Raw genomic sequence first — 17,732 nt, forward strand, 5'->3', positions numbered from 1 at the left:
ACAAAAAAAAGCCAAACACAAGAACACAACGGTGATTAATGCCCCTTATGCCACAAAACAAACCGCGTTCCTATAAACCAAGAAAAAAAGGAGGAAACAAAAGCACAGTAAGTAAAGCACTCTGCCTCAGACAGAAAAACAGACTTGGGCCAAACACACAGCCAAAGGCGGGACACGGAGAGGCAGCAGTAAGTCTCGCAGTTTTCCCGCGCCTTGTGGCCCCAGGTGACAGACGAGGCGCCCCCGCCTGCACCCGCCCCGCCACGCCGCCCGGGGCCCGCCACGCAAGGAGCCGCCCGGCCTCGCCAGAGCCTGAGGAGGGCCGCGCCCCCGCCTCCCCGCTGGCTCTCCGGCCAGCCAATCACCTGTGAAAGTTCCTCTAGAGGCGGAGCCTCCACCCCTAATCAGAGGCCCGGCCGCTCACAGCGGGTGGGGTCCTCTCGGCCTCAAGGCTGTCCCGGGCAGGCGCGGCCTGCGATACCGGCCCTAGTTCCTTGTGAGGGACCAGGCCTTATTAGGGCGCAGGTGACTCTCTCAGAGCCTGAGGTAAAAATCCACTCAGTTTCTCGATAGGGGCTGGTAGGCGGCGAGGGGCATGACGAAGAGGAGAGGGCTTTAGAGAGCACCGCTGGGATTTCCCTTGCGCTCCTTTCTCAGGCATTGTTCCCGGCGCCTCGGGTCCTGTGTCACGAGGATGCGTAAAGCGTGGCGGACGGATCGGACTCAGGGTCATAGCGCGCCGGCGCAGCCGCACGGACGGATCGCATTGAGGGACATACCACAGTGCCGCACTCCGCACCGAGGAAAGAGGGAGGGAAACTCCGGGCCAGAGACAAAGGGGGGGAGCCGAGTGGGGAACATCCGGGTCACTCGCTGCCGCCTCAATCCGGGACACGCGCGGGTGCTGCGGCCGCTCACGGTGAGGCCTGGCCGGGCGAAGGGCCTGGGGCGGCGGGGCCTGGGGCAGTGCGCTGGCGGCCGTGGGCCCCAGGATAGCGGTGCCTGGGCTGGCGCGTCCCGTCCGCCGCACGACAGGGCGCGCGGGCCTGGCGGCCCCTGAGGAGACCGTGCGGACGGGCCCGGCGGCGCGGCGCAGCGCTGCCTGCCTTGGGCCGGCTCCGCGTCTCTCGCTGCCCCGCAGCCGCCCCCGGAGGTCTCGGCGGCCGCGCGCGGCGAGGAGGGCTGGGCGCCACGGGGCCTGCGCGAGGCGGTCCCGGCCCGACGAGCACTCGCCTAGGTCCTGGCGGGCGGGTGCCGGGCTGCCCTGTGCAGGCCTCGGTGCTGGGCTCGCCGGGAGGGCGGCCCTGGGCGGGCGCCGGCACTGCCGGTGGTGTTACTCAACCGGTGCGGACCGAAGGCTCTTGCCGAGCCGCGGGCCTTGCTCCCAGCGGCTCTGGTAGCCGTGCCGGCATAGTAAGCCCTCTCTGCCCTTTTTCCTGCCGCAGGAAGTGGTTTTTCTCTTCCAGGCCAGCGCTTGTTTGTTTCGATTAAATCGCAACCGTGGATTTTTTTCCATACTTCTGAAAAGTAAAGTTCGTCAAGTTCTTGGGCAAGCTGCTCTGGTTTATAACTTCCTTTTGCACTAGTCTTCAGCCCGCAGAATTAGCATGTGAAGCTGACAATCTTAAACTTATTTTATTATTTGAAATGAATAGGAACTAGTTCAAGTTCTTGACACTTAAAGAGTGTGCTGTGCCTGTATTTAGGGACTCATCATAGATCAGAATTGTGTGTGTGATAGGTGTTGCGGTCCCACAGCAGAACTGTTCTTTATGAGGCTTTGTGTTTGGAAATAGATTTTCATTTTTTTCCTCCTATCAGAGGACATAGGTAGCTAAGATGATCTATAATGGAACACGGTTAGTTCACCCCTGTGATAAACTTGATGTGTGTGTTCTTGTTTTTATTTTTTTTTCTCCAAAAGCAGATGGTAGTAGCAGCAGTGGAGGCAAGCTACAAAGTTTGGAAGCTTTGTTTGTTTCCTAGTGCTTTGATAGCAATAAAAAGGGCATTACTACCTTTTAATGCAGGAGGAGAGAAAGAAAGGAGAGGAAAGGAAGGAGAGGCATGGTGTAAAACGAACAAAATGTGGAGATGGACCTCTTGTGCTTGCATGGCCTTTACAAGATAGGGTTTATATGTGTATATATTTTTTTTTTCCAGGGCAGAAGAGAGTGTTCTTTCCAGTGATGTATCTCTTTAAAGTGCTCTTACCTCAGTTCTATTCCTTAGCAATAAATTTCTCAAGTGGAAGAAATAAATAAGGTGTGATAGTGGTGACTTTTTTTTTTAAAAAAATAGAACTACTTTTTTAAGGTTTTAACCATTTCACATTAATAGCAATGCCTTGCATTTGCAAAGAATTTCAAGAGCTTACAAGAGCTAAACATTAAGCCTAGGCATTTGGACAAAATACTGCTCAGAACTACTACTGCAAAGGAAACAATACGTGTACATTATTGAGGAAGATAAATGTAGCATTGAGGATATGAGAGCTTCAGTTTTATTTCTGAGGATCAAGCTCCTGCAGAGCAACAGTTTGAACAAGATTACTAGATTCCTCTAGTGAAGAGCTGCTAGACAGTGTATGTTGGAAAATTCGTGATAAACTGATGCACTTTTGAGCAGACTCTAATGGGATCTTCATTCTGAACTGACCTTCCTCTTGTTTGTCACAAACTGCTACAAAGTAGATGTGCAGGAGATGAATTGTTGTTTTTTGTTGTTTTTTCTCTTTTCTTCCAATACTTGTCTACCCTTGTAAGGGTAACTGAAGCCTGTGAACTTTGGGAAGAGGTTAACCAGGCACAGAGCCATGCCATAGAAGTATGTAAGATATTTAGATACTCTGAAAAAGAGGGTGACAAGCTCCAGAATGACAAATCTTCTGCATCCTTTTTTGCTGAATGCTCCTTACAGTCATGGGAGTCACATAAGGGTTACAAAACTCAAGGGGAGACCACAAGAGTACAGGGAAATTAGTCTCCCAATACAGTTCTTGATTTACTTTAAAATATGAAAAGGGGTAAACTTAATGTAGTGTTTACTTGTGTGTAGTAAGTCCATAGCACTCACTGCCTGAAGATATCAATTTTAGTTACTTCACCATCCCTGGACCTTTATAAGACATCTTAACAACAGTGTTCCAGAAGAGATACTGGCAGCAGGCACAAAAATCAGAGACCGAGTCCTGCTGTAGTTGATTTTTCTCTCTCTCTCTCTTTTTTTTTTTTTTTTTTTTTTTTTGGTCATATTCAGTAAAACTTAATCAGCAGTTTAGGTTTGATTGTTTGGGGAGAGGCAGAGAGGAAACAGGTTCAAATCAGCAGTAAAACCGCTAACTGTATATTGTAATAGATTAAAAAAGATAATTATATATTTCTGGTAACTGAAACAATCTAATGTAATTGTTTTTTCTTTCTAGTTGTTTACCTGTCTACCTCTGATTTGATATGGATAAAGTAAATATTCTTAAAACCCTGGGAATTATCAATTTTTAACAATTATTTTTTTAAATTGCAAAGATTTTTGATATTCACAGTAGTGGAATGGCAGAGACTAGAAGACTGTCTAAATATATGTACTTGGAATATAAACTGAAGACACAAACACTTAATTTTTTATCAAGCTTCTCTTGAACTAGAAAATCTATAGTCTTTAACTAGCAACTTCTGTAAGAAACCAGAGTTCTCCATCTGAGTCCATTGTTGTAGTTTTACTGTCCATCACCTGGCATTTCAGAAATTCGGTCTATTGATTTAAGGAGATCAGCAACAAGCTGCAATGATTCTGCTCCAGAAACCAGCTGCTTTATTGAAGATTGAGAGTTTGTTTTAACCGTGAGAAGATTCTGTAAGGCTTCTCAAGCTTCTCAATATATTCTAGTTAATCACATTTGGCTCACTAATAATCTACAGTGTTACGTGAAATTCAGATTTAACCACTGAAATCCTCAATATTTTTTACCCATGCAGCAGAGTTGCTACTAAAATAAATATTGAACTATTAAGTCACAGGCTTCACTTACTGTGAAATAATGAAACTCAACCTAATATTTTCTTCATTTAAAATATAGGAATTGGGAAAACACCTTTTTAGTTCATATATCCCTCTGTCATTGTTTGTTTTTGCTGTCAAACTGTCTTTTAGTATTACCTTTAACTATTTGGCTAGGCTGCAGAATAGCTGAGAGTTTGAACTATTTTTACACACTCTTCCCTCCTCCTCTCCCCTTTCCCTTGCATAAAATATATCATCCCCAGAACTTAAGTAATGGCACTCAACTTTTTGCTGTGAGGAGATGGGGGGGAGGGGAAATTGACATTTGAACTAAGGAATGAAAGGAAGCATTGGGAAGATAGATGTGCTGCACTTTGGCAGGAAATGGTGTGTGGTCCCTCTTCAAAGCTTGATTCAACATCTCAAGGTGCAAACCAGTTAAAAGATTAAACTTAATCTTTTTGGTTGTAATGAGGGTGTGTATGTGTATACACTGAAAAATATTTCTGAAAGTAGTCTGATTGGTGATTAACTAAGTCAAATTCCTCAAGATTTGAAGACATCTTTATAGACCTGAAGAAAGGCTTAAGTTTACTAGGCTACCATGTAGTGCATAACTAGTGGAAAAGCAAGCAGGTTACAAAAGCAAACCTGAAACAAGTCAGAATTAAAGCTTTAAAATTTGATATTTCATTCTGTTGAAAATTTATTTAATTAGTAATGTTCTATAGGTCCTATGTAGTTTATAGGCCTTCTGAGAAGTCAGCGTTTCCCTTGAGATATACATAATTGTCTGTTAACCACAGGAAATCTAATTCTTCATGTTTGAAAGCATTCTGTAATATTTTCCTTGGAGAAAAGGTAACTGAGTTAAAGTGTCTAAGAATATATGAATGGTTAATAAGCACAACTAGTTTCCTCAAATTATTGTAGCAAGGTTAATACAGTGACTTGTCATGTACTGACAGCAAAACTGAAATTTTGTCACATATTCAGTAGTTCATCTAAATCTGTTGCAAGAATATGGGGTCATAGAATGAAGTTACTCCTTTTAAAATTTCTCTAAGGGAGAATTTTGCTCTAACAGTATCTTTTCAATGCCTCCTGCTTGTTTCTCTGGTGAATGAAATAGTCTGAAGTGGTATGTACAGTTTCTCTGTTAACCAAGTCTTCTGGCATAATCAAGATCCAGATACATACCTGCTTTACTCATCAAATAATTTATAGGGATATATAACACTAAGAGAAATATTAGACTGAATATAGAATTTACTGTACATATTTGTTGTATTTCAGGGTTAATGATCCTTTCTAAAAATAGCTTCGTCTGACATGAATTTAACTGCTAGCTTGAAGTTGAAATTATGTTTTATGGTCATCCAAGCAAAACTATCTTTGAGTAAAACTAGAAGAAAGGATTTGAAATACTGAGTGTCCCAGGAACTCATTAAAACTCTTAATCTGGAGTTCTTAAAGACTTTGAGTTGAGGTGTCTTCTCTGCTAATTTTTAATAATGTGTAAGTACTTAAGTTGGAAGCCAACTGTCTTCTAATCTTTAAAATGTATAGTAAATGAGCGTGAGTTAGTCCAGTGTGGAATTTTAACATAAGGATCTTTGTAAGCTACAGTTCATACTATTGTGGTAATAGATTGTAATACTCTTATGAACAATCTGCATATTAATACCGTATTGAATATTGTATAGTTCTTAACCATCATTTAAAATGTTCATGTTAATGGATTGGTAATATTCTTACCATTAATTCTCTGAGCCTGTTTAGTGGAAGAATTCTTGTATTCTTTTGGCTGGCCTAAAGACTTAACTATATGTAGAGTTAAGAACAGTTGGAGAAGTCAGGCAAACTGCTGAATACCAACTCTTCTTTGACAAGGGGAAGTGTGCAATAGGGAAAAGGATTAAAAACCTTTGTTGAAAGGAGATTATGAGCTCCTTTTGTTGATGTGGCTAACAAAACCCTGAGTTCAAGTACTGTTTAGCAATGAAAAATAAACTTTTTTGATTAATGCTCTACATGAATGGAGAATCCTCCCTGATAGTGAGCCATTCTATTGCAACCATTATGTCTAGAACTCTCATTGCATCACTTGCAGTGATGACCTGTGCTCTGCATATTTTCTTCTGCAGTTTGCAGTTTCAGTCATCATACTTGGCTGTTACTAAGGGCATTGCAGATGCAGAAAGATCACTCAGTTTACATTGGACTTCAGAACCTACCTTGTGGAGTGATTGGGACACTGGTTCTTCTTTAGATCACTTCTTTATTGCTCTCTGTGTCTGCTGATGTTTAGAAGTTACATAGCGATATCTCAGCAAAACTGAGATAATTCTGATAAGTTCTATGCCCATGTTGCTTTTGCATAGCAACAGAATTATTGGTCTACAGAAGGAAAATCATACACTTCATGGTGTAGGAGATAGGCATTTATCAATTATACAAGTAGAAAATCTGAGCCCTTCTCTTAATACTTGGTGGTATTTCTGTTGTCAAGCTACTGTTGCAGTATTTTTGAAGATGTAGTTCACATGTGGAACACAAGGTGGGGATAGTATTCAAAGTTACTAGACTTCATCTAGTTTTAAAGTTGTTGACATGGGGAACCTTGATGATGTTTTTCCTGATGTTGAGCTCTACTGAGCAGTGAGGGAAAAATGCACGTCTCAACAAGAGTTGTGAAATCGTAGATAACAGTACTTCCTGAGTAATCATAGCTTTTCAAAAGATAATGTATGAAATATGTTTCTATGTATGAAATATGTTTACATTTTATGTAAAAGTTTATACTAAAAGCAATAATTTCTATTTTAGAGGGACTCCAAATATGTCTGGCATAGCCCTCAGCAGACTTGCACAGGAGAGAAAAGCCTGGAGAAAAGATCATCCATTTGTAAGTATATGAGAACTGTCAGCTTTCTGACTTCTGTAGCTATTTTGGTGTTCTGATGATTATTCCTAGATGTACATGTATATACATATACATATATATATATATATATAGAGAGAGAGAGAGAGAGAGAGAGAGAGGGATATCTATATTTTGAGTCTTCTGATGATATTGCTAGATAGGTGTATATATCTATATATATAAAGAGATTTTTAACACCTAATCAAACAGGCAAAAAAAGCTGCTTAAAACTATGTAGTGCAAAGCAAAATAACAGCATGTATAAAGAGAAGATAATCATGGGGTAGAGGGATAGTGTAGTGGTTATCACATCTGCTTTACGTGCTGAAGGTCTTGGGTTCAAGCCTCAGTGGAACCAGCACCAGGAAATCTTTGGGAGGTTGGACTAGATGATCTCCAGAGGTCCCTTCCAGCCTTACTGCTGATTCTGTGATTCTGTAAACTATGCTATACGTGTATCTTCTGAAATCCTCACCCTTTGATTTTTTTTTTTTTTTTTTTTGCTTTAATTCAGGGATTTGTAGCAGTACCTACAAAAAATCCAGATGGCACAATGAATCTAATGAACTGGGAGTGTGCTATTCCAGGAAAGAAAGGGGTAAGACTTACTGTTGTCCTAACATCTCACTTATATGCTGAAAAGTAACATAAGCCTGCTCATGTATTAAGGTGAGAATTGAAAGTATAACTTACATGCAGTTTAATGTACACCTTTGGATCCTTCTGCTACTTTGGAATCTGAGTGAAGTAGATGGAGAATGACAGTGGACTAAATACACAGACTGTTTAACTGTTGGCACTGACCACTTCAAGGAACAAATGCTCAGAGAAGTCTGCAAGAATCCTGTATAGAGCAGACTTAAGATAATCTTCTACTTCATGACAGGGTTTATTGTGACTTCTGTTCTTACTAAATGCTGATTTAAGCCCTAAAGCTTGAAGATCAATATTTACAAAATGTTACCTCTGCTGATTAACTGCAAGTGCCTCTCTTCTGTCCACTAAGTAGTGAAGACTCTTCACTCTTATAGAAGTGGTGTACTGTAGCACTGTTCTTAATTTTGTGGATTTAATGGAAGATAGTTCTGCTCTGTCATCATGGAAAATTTCATAAATGGAAGGTGTGAGATTCCCTTTTTATTTTAGGAAAAGAAGAATAAAACTTTCTAACATAGTTCTAGCTGATTTCATTTGTGCTTTTATGTCCACTTCCTAAAAATAAATAATTGTGGTCTCTATAAACGTATTCCTTTCCCTTGTTGCTCTAGTTGGTTTAGTTTGATTTTAGGGGAGAGAACAAACAGAAGTTCTAGATGGAGATAATCATTAATGCATGAAGCCACACTGATTGCCACACTGGCATTATAACTTCTCATTCTGTGTGCTATTTCTTTTTCTTAAGTTTTTCCTTGTCAAGGAGTGATTGATTATTCTTGAACACAGTGGATGCATTTTTTTCTGAAATAGTAGTAACCTAGTATTTTTCATTTTTACTGATCTTTGGTGTTTTGCATTGGATAGATGTGGATTATTATTATTTTTTTTTAAAAAAACACCTCTTCATGCCAACTTACTTAAGTTCCCCTAAAATCTGGTCTCTTAGATTTTGTTTATAAGGAAAGTATAAAAGTATATGTTAGCAAAACATGCTGATTCCATACTATTCCCCAGTTCACCTAGTGCTGAAAATGGCATGGAGTGTTGCTGCTAGAGATTTAACTTGAATAGACAGCTACCAAAATATTGAGCGAATTGATACCTAGTTTATGTATGACTCTCCAAAACAGTATACCTCAAGTTATTTCATAAAGAAGCATCTAAAAATAATTTAACAATACAAGGAAAAACTTATCGCAGGGTATTCTGCCAAAACAAGTTTATCGCTTGTAATAGCTAACTGTTTTGTCAAAATACCATCTTTAAATACATAGGTTAAGAAATCTTAGTGGTATGGCTCTGTAAATTGTAAAATGAAGCAAACAAAAGTCTTAAAGACCAATTTCTTGTCTCCTATGAAACAGCTTATCCCAGGACAAGATAAGGCAAACTCTTGTAGTTCTTGGATAGAGATCTGTAATAATTCAGGGCTTTTATTTCTGAATAGACTGATTCTTTTGCTAGAAACAGCGTATGTTGTTTGTCTCTACCAGACCAATCAGTTGCATATTGCCATTGTGTTTGGAGGCACACTGTACTACAGCTGCTGCCTCTGAGCCAGATCAGTGGATGAACTTGCCTACATGGCATATGAGATATATGTTTGGAGCCTTGATGTTGGGTTTTATCAAAACTTAGCTATCCTCCAAAAAGTCTTAAAGGCCTGTAATGCTGGTGCATAACCTTATGAATTGTTGTTGCTTATGACTGTCTGACAGAAGGTTCAATTTGATTCAATTACCAAGCTTGAATCTTTCTCTTGAATCCTTGCAATCTAATCACTTTTTCCTGTCTGGTACATGCATGCTTGATTATTCCAATTTAAACATAGAGTCTTGCACTTCTCCCTGAATTACGTTCATTCTTTTTCCAAAACTGTTTAAGCAGATTAAAGTTAAGTAAGTTTGATTCCAAAATACTTTCTCATCTGCTTGTCATTCCTGTCGGCTTGGTTCTGCCTGCAGATTTATTGGATGTCTTCTCCTGTGCTATCAGCAGATCACAAACAGAAGTAGCAAATGATATTAGACCTGGGATGAATTTCTTCATACACTTCTCTTTTGAGCGTGAATCATTTAACAGCTGTAATATGACTTGAAGATGCACCTGCAATCTGTCCAGTAGCGTAGAAGGATCTAGATGATATTGCTGTGTCATTTTTCTATCTTAGTAAGGCTTTTGAATATCTACTATTTTACATCCATAAAGTGTATTGCTCTATCAGAAAGAGTCAAAACTTGTTTTTGACTGTTCTTGCATTTTACTTGTGCAGTTTAGCAAAAGCCATTTCTCTTCCTGCAAAATTGAAAACAACCAAAATAAGAGCTTTTATTCTATCAAAAGGCTTCTATCATTCTTTTGAAAATGGACAAGTTTGTCTTCTCTGAGAAGGTGTGGAGTACAAGTATTTCTAGTGAATCAAAACTATTAACTCTTAAAAACACTCCTGTGTTTGTATTCATTAGCACTTTCCTTTCCCCTATTGTAGCCTTGGACTTTTTTGCTGGTTTTCATTGAGCACAGTGGGGGTCCTCTGCCCCCAACACTCACTAAAAATTACGTGATTTAGGTAGGGAAGAGGTAGGGGTTTTCCTGAGGTGATTCTTGACAGTATCTGCTTGCCCTTGAGGACCCAAGTAAATCACTTAAACTAACTTGTGAGACCATCATTACTCAGATTGTCTCTAAAGGACAAATCTGACACTTATTTTCGTTTTGGTGGGCCTATAGTAAGGACTAGTAACAGGTGAGTGATCTGCTGTTTTAGAGACTAATAAACTTTTTCACACTTCTAATAAGAAGTTAATTCTTCAGAAGAGAGGCTTTTCTCCTTATGTTCCAAGTAAGAGGACAAGGCAGGATATCTTTTGTGGTAGGCTTTCTGTCTTTTGCTGGATGTTTGTTCTTCTTTAGATGACCATTCTGAGTAGTGCCATCTTATTTAGTCCTTGACATTGTGTAGCACTGGAACTGCTGTAACAGAGCATTGTTCATGATTTCTGACAGTGATGAAAACCTTGGAACTTCTGTTTCTTGTACAAAAAGATGTAATCTGCAAAACTACATGCTACCAAATAAAGACAGGATTAATTTAGACTAGCGAAGAACCTAACATAAATCTAGAAGGCACTGTAATATTAGTTATTGTTGGTTTGGGGATTTATTTACTCTTAGTGCTTTTTCTCAGGCCAGATTCTCATGGGTTAAAATAAAAGTTGTTTATATCCACTTGCTTAAATGGTGTATCCATATTCTGTCTTCTCAGATTTAAGTGTGGGTATAATGATCCCTCCATCATTACATGTTTAGCATCTAAAACTTTTAATTCTTCTATTCAAATACAAGCGTAAGCTGTCATACTTTAAATTGTTTGTTTGTATTGAATTTCTTGACTGACTCTGTAACACTTATTAGTAATAATCAAGTGGAAAAAAAGTCTTCCAACTGCTTACTATATAGATAGACTAACTAGTCTCAGTGTGGACATCCCTTTGCATCTCTGTGGACTTGGTATGCAGATATAGTACTGAGATACTACTGCTATGTTAAAGCAGAAATGTACTCTTGAATGAATGTGCTTTTTTAAAAAAAAACTCTTTTGAGATTTTTACTTTTGATGTCAAATTCCGAACTACTTCTCAATACATGAACTGATTTAATCAGAAAATAGAGAATATTTTTTTCTGTCATTGAGAGTGTTGTACTAGATAATTCTCTCAACACATTTTTACTAAAAACAGCAAAAAGCTAATCAGGCAAGAGGACAAATATTTCATACTGGTATAGAAAAGATGCGTCTTATTATGCTGTTTTGTTTTTGTTTGTTTGACTTTTCCTTACTGTAATCTGAATTCTCCTTTAACTTCTTTTGATAGACACCGTGGGAAGGAGGCTTATTTAAACTACGGATGCTTTTCAAGGATGACTACCCTTCTTCACCCCCAAAATGCAAGTAAAATGACCAAACCCACAGGTTTAATAGAACAATATTAAAGCAGTCCATGAGGCTGTGTAAATGGTTACTGCTTCTTTCTGATTTCCTACTGAAAGGTGTTTTCCTTCCCACCCTGCTTTTGCATTTGATGAAAGGAGCACAATGTTCAATATTAGAAAGCTGAGGAGTAGAGGGCTGCTTTGTGGATTTTCTGAAAGTTTGGTAGAAGCATTGGTTGAAGCATCCCCTATTTGATCAGCACTCTTCAGAATCAAGTAGGCAGGCATGGTTAATCTAAACTTCTTAGGGTGTGTTCTTCCATAAAGTTGGTCTTTTAAGCTGAGAACTCACTCAGAAAGCAAGGTCTTAGACAATTAAAAAAAGATGTTTCCATCAACTTTAAACTTTTCATCTGTTAACCTTAAATATGGATCTGTTTGTTTTTGGTTTGGGGTATTTTGTTTTGTTTTCCTGTTAGCGATAACGTATATACTTGGTTATCTTGTTTCCTTGTTAGGATAAGAAAACTTCTGAAACACCTCATTTATAAACTTTAGAAGTCTGAGAACATCTTGTGCCCTGTCTAGTTTCTAGGGCCTTTAAAAAGGTTACCCCCACAGATCATAAACAGCTTTTTAAACAATGATTCACATTCCTTTAGTGTTTCAGCAATATCGATTGTCTTGGCTATTCATTTGGTTTGTCTTCACCTAAATTCTTATGACACAAGATGAAACATACCTTTTTAACGAGCAGATATTTAATATGAATATCTCAAGAAATACCAACTAGTTTAGCCCACTTTGCAAGTGCTGAATGGATTATTAATCATTATCCCTTAGGGTGCATCTGTGACTTATCAATTAGTATGACTTATTTCTTACCAGTACAGCTCCTCAGTTCCCACTGAACTTTGAGTGGGTCATATGCAAAACTTCATTGTGACATAAGATGAATAGAAAATTACACCAGTATCTGCCTGTTTTCTATATTGCTAAGTAACTGCTCATTGCATTACTGAAGATGGTGGCTTTTGCATTTAAGTCCTGCAAAGATTAAAGAAATGTCAGAATATTCGTTGCTTGGCAAAGTTTTAAGTGCACAAGCCTATCTCTTCAATCACTCTTGCAACTTAAACTTGGTTCTTTATGTTCAGTGCAACACATGTTGGTTATACATAAAAGTAAAACAGAAAAAAAATGCTCGATGCTTAACTTGGCTTTTTCTACATAGATCTTTCAGTATTTTAAATTGAGGAGAAGAGATGAATGAAGGGCAGTTTTTTTCCTGTATAGAGTAATATGCATTGCTATATGATAAAAAGCCTTTTAAACTAATCCTATTTAAAGATAATCAACACTGATTTCGTCACTTTTTACTCTTAAGCCAAAAGATTACTGATCGCAATGATATTGCTATATTGCCTGGACTGATACTGCAGGCAGTTGGAGTTCTTGCTTTATGTGCACGCTGAGCCAAGAGGAAAACCAGTAGCAAAAATCTTTTTAGGGATCTTCTGTCTGTCTGTCTCGCTCGCTCGCTCTCTTTTTTAATGACTCCCTTCTCCCACCCCAAAAATGTCTTGTGTCATTGGCCATTTTCTTTTCCACTGATACTGTAACCTAACCTTCTAATCTGTCTTATCTCTGTATGCAAGTAACTGTCTTCTCCTTTAGGTAAATTTGAACCACCATTATTCCATCCGAATGTGTATCCTTCAGGCACAGTGTGTCTCTCCATCTTAGAGGAAGATAAGGATTGGAGGCCAGCAATCACAATTAAACAGGTCATTAACTGTATTTAAACATAAGCATTCTTACTTGCTTTGCCTGCTTGACTTAAATGAGTCCAAAATGTTCATTGTATGTTTCTACAATTGATTTCTAGGAGGGGTTTTTTAGTTTTAATTGTACATTTCTTAGTAATATCTATGCCTACGTTACTCACTTCCTATTCCTTCTTAAACAGATCTTGTTAGGAATACAAGAACTTCTAAATGAACCAAATATTCAAGATCCAGCTCAAGCAGAGGCTTACACAATTTACTGGTAAATATCTTTACATATCACTTTGAAAGCTGTCAGATTAACTTCAACTACTTGTAACTGATACAGTATTGGAATATTCTTAGGAGTGATCAGAGTTTCTTGCCTTCGTGGTCGTGACCTGTGGAGATGCCTAGCTTATGCTAAGCTTAAGCAAAAGAGTAACTTCAAAGTTAATAGGTTAATGGTAGTTTTAGTAATGTGACAACAGCAATAAATTACAGAGGCTTCCTTAGTTGGACCGTGATTCTCCTGTTGTTCTATCTCAGTACAGAATCCCTTCCCTTAAAGACTAAGTGAGGAATAGTGATGAGGCATAATGATTTTGTACAACCAGCAATTAGAAGGATGACACTGGATTAGGTGGTGAGTCCCATTCATCAATACAGGAATATGTTACTTCTACCTGGTAGTGGGTGTATACGAACATTTGTAGGATAAAGTATAAGGATACTGAAGGATAAAGTATAGCTGTGTATGATTACTGTGAGTGTAGAGCCTTCTGAGAAAATTAAATCTTCAAAAAGAATAGCCTAACAACTTTAGCAGAATGAATATTGCAGTAGTTATGAAAGATGATAGTATTTAAACTGAAAAAAATATTTGTAAGGGTCAGTTTTAACATCTCATAATCAAAAATGGTCAGCTGATCTATACTCTTTATGGGGCAAAACACATTAAAAAATGCTTTTGGCTCTGTCAGCTACTAAAATAATGACCAAGATCAAAACATAAGGTTACCATTCCGGACAGAAGAACGAATTTCCAGGAGACTGTCAAATTAGAAAATGACATTTTATGAGACTTCATCTTTGATATAGCTTAGATATGTCTATATTAGAGGACCCTGGTGAAAAGAAAGATAGGGCTGAATAGTGTCTTGGATTTAAACACTTCACTCAATGTTAATCTTTAAGAATAAATTTTCAGAATTTCTGAAGATTGGATGGAACTGAATGCAGATGAAGAACACATAGAAGGCCACAGTTGTAGACAGTGCCTTCAGAAGCAGATAGTGGTGAGGGTGGCTGCTTTTTAAACTACTATGAGGGACTCAGGGGGAAGGAACTACATGCTGTAATTTAAAAAAAAAATGTCTTTTCTGTTTCTACAAACACACTGGGGGGTGTGTGTGTGTGTACATATATACACCAATCTCTTGTTCTTGTTTCTGCCTTACTGCAGAGACTGAAAAGACAGGATCTTGATTTGTATCTTGATGACTGGTTAGTACTAATGAATGTACTGCTTTAAGGGGGCATTTCTGAATAGGAATAGTGAACAGTTTCTATGAGCGTAAGCTTAACAGTGGGGTGGGAGGAGAGGAGAGGGGTGTTGGGAAGGTATTGCACAAGCTGCTTCTGTGGCTGTGCTAAGACTTTCCAGATGCACTAATCAAGCACTGTGCTTCTATACCTATTTCAGTACAATCGATTCTCCCAAAACAAGATCTGCACCTGCCAAAAATACATGATAAAACTTTTTTTTTCCTCCTTAGAACGTTGCTTTCAAGTGATAAGTATTTTAATTTTATATCCTTTTCATGTCTTTTAGACATGCATTTTTTTTCAGTGGGTTTACTGTATTTCTACAGCCTGACAGTATAACTTGCGCTTATTACTTATTGAGTAAGTCTTAGAAGTGCAACAGAGCACGATGATGTATTCATCTGTAATTTGGCATGATTACTAAGTCTGGGGGGAAGATGCAGTGCTGTGTAAGTAGATACCCTTTAGACAGGTTGTTGAACTTCCTTTTCAAGAATAAGTTTTATGTACAAAATAAGGATACTTAGCCTAGTTCTTGCCATCAGGACTACTTTGGTGTACTGTTACTTTGTAACTTTAACTTCAGCACTCTTACTGTGTTAACCTACTTTCTCTTCTCCCCTCTGTGCATGCAAACACTCCTACGGCAGGCATTCTTTTGCTTGGGTTCTGAGGTTATGAGACTTAAAGAGCTGGGTTGAGTTCTTGTGTGACAATGCAATATTACCTAAAGAAAAGTTTTTAGAAGAAAGTTTGTAAGTTTAGTTATATGAGAAGAAACTAGAGTATTGTCAGTCTACTTGCTAATAATTGTTCATCTGACATGTCCAAACTGGGCTTCATGTCTTTCTCAAAACCATCAACTCCTGAGGATATAATTTGCTGGATTTCAGCCTTCAGAGCTGAAAGTAAGTTGACTCAGGCTGTCTGCAAAATCTAGTCACTTTGTTTTACCACAGTGTTAAGTAACTTGCTCACAAGAGTGAAGATGATGAATTTCTTTAGTAAGAACTTGCCATTTTCTATGTTCAGTCTTTGAGCTTTAATGAGTGGTTATAGTTCCTTGGAGTAATATTTGCTTGTTTAATCAGTCTTCATCAAGTATACTAGCTGCTGTGAACTACGGTGCCTTTTTTAATGTGGAACACTTTCTTTTTTCAACTAAAGGTTAAGGCAGACTGAGGCAGGGTCTGCAGAGATAGAGTGAAACTACCATCATCTTCCTTATTACAGCACTTCCCCTCTCTTCTAAAAGCAGTAAAGATGACACTTTAAAATCATATGAATTCTACCAACTGTTCTGTGAACTGGTCTCATCATATACTTTGTGTTACTAGGATACTGGAATTCAGATCTCAGCACAAAGAGGGGAAAATTCTTAGGTTCAAATGAGTAAGATACTTGGATGCAAGGCACAGCTGGCCCTGAGAAAGGGCAGGCATGCACTTGCTCATTACATGTTGGTATAGTATGCAGTCAGATAGTACAATCATTCAACAAAAGATGAAGTAACTAGCTAAACAAAACTTAACTTCCCTCCACAGGAAACTTTCAAAGTAATGGTTCAGACAAGTCTTTAGTACATTGTAGTGTTCAGTGAATTTTTGAGCATTGTGAAAAATAGGATTCTCTTCTGTCTAGTGTGTTTTGCTTCCAGCAATGGCTTAGTTTCATACTGAAGGGAAATAAAAGAAAAACTGTGCAATTCTCTGATTTCTCAAGCTTTAATCACCTTCTGTTTCTTTTCTATTCAGCCAAAACAGAGTGGAATATGAAAAAAGGGTTCGAGCACAAGCCAAGAAGTTTGCACCATCATAAGCATCTGTCATGCAGCATCTTAAAAAGGAAGGGATTGGTTTGGCAAGAACTTGTTTACAAAACTTTTGCAAAATCTAATGTTGCTATGTACAATTAATATCCACTTAGGGGAGGGGGTTGTATGTGTGCCATTTTCCATATTCGCCACTTGTATACAGTTCTAAATTTGCTGAATTGCCCCCAGTTTTTTCATACAGGGTCTCTTCCTTCAGTCTTTTGTATTTTTGATTGTTATGTAAAACTTGCTTTTATTTTAATATTGATGTCAGTATTTCAACTGCTGTAAAATTATAAACTTTTATACTTCTACAAATTCACTAGTATCTCTAGTTACTTTGCTATCTGATGCAGGCATGCTTTAAAATGTTTAGAACTATATTTAGCCTCTAGCTGGCTGTATGAAAAAAACCATGCCCTCCACCCCCTTCCCTCCCTGAATTTGTTTTTCTATCTTTCAGAAAATAGGTTGTTACTGCTTAAGAGCCTCTGAGATCCAAAGTCAGCCAGCATCTTTATTCTGCATCACTTCCTTTGTGTTTATATGGCGTTCTGTCTGTGTTGCTGTTTAGAGTAAATAAACTGTTTATATAAAGGGTTTTGTTTCATTATCTTCATTATCTTCATTAAAATTATTAAAAGGCTGCCATTTAAGCAGTTCTGAACACAATTCAGTGAAAGTCCTGTTTTTAAGGCCTGTGGTGCTACACTTTGTTTTAGATCTTTTCTTCTTTTCTCCCTCCTATCCCCTCCTTGCCTCCAACACAGATGTGGTTCTTTGGGCCTGTCATGATTATTCATATACTTAAACAGCTCATTGAATTCTGTGACTAGAGACCAATTGCTTACTGTGCATAATGGAACAACATACTGCTATGACCACTTCAGCATAAAATAATGCAAGTGTAGACTGACATTAACTGTACTACCAACTGTCCAAGGAATGCAAGATGACCTGCAGCATCTGGGGATGTTAAATGGTATTTGTTTCTCTGAAATACTTCTGTGCCTTCTTCCAAATGTCAATGTATATAGCTTTTAGGATAAGGACATACTCTATGCAACTACAGCTTCCTTCTGTAAAGGAA

General features: G+C 38.5%; 1 protein-coding gene across 2 annotated transcripts; it reads left to right on the forward strand.

Annotated features, from left to right (window-relative positions):
* The first annotated feature begins 461 nt into the window (after positions 1 to 461).
* UBE2I (ubiquitin conjugating enzyme E2 I) lies at positions 462 to 17,242 on the forward strand. 2 transcript variants are annotated; one of them, XM_062588694.1, is made up of 7 exons: positions 462 to 546; positions 6,829 to 6,907; positions 7,440 to 7,523; positions 11,458 to 11,530; positions 13,193 to 13,302; positions 13,485 to 13,564; positions 16,584 to 17,242. In XM_062588694.1, the coding sequence occupies exons 2-7, from the start codon at positions 6,842 to 6,844 to the stop codon at positions 16,645 to 16,647; spliced, it is 477 nt and encodes a 158-aa protein (XP_062444678.1). In that variant the 5' UTR covers positions 462 to 546; positions 6,829 to 6,841; the 3' UTR covers positions 16,648 to 17,242. The 2 variants fall into 2 exon arrangements, with proteins under 2 accessions (XP_062444678.1, XP_062444676.1); XM_062588692.1 differs by lacking the exon at positions 462 to 546 and adding an exon at positions 704 to 919.
* Positions 17,243 to 17,732: the final 490 nt, after the last annotated feature.

The sequence above is a fragment of the Rhea pennata genome, chromosome 15, assembly GCF_028389875.1.
Source record: "Rhea pennata isolate bPtePen1 chromosome 15, bPtePen1.pri, whole genome shotgun sequence".
NCBI classification, from domain to species: Eukaryota; Metazoa; Chordata; class Aves; order Rheiformes; family Rheidae; genus Rhea; species Rhea pennata.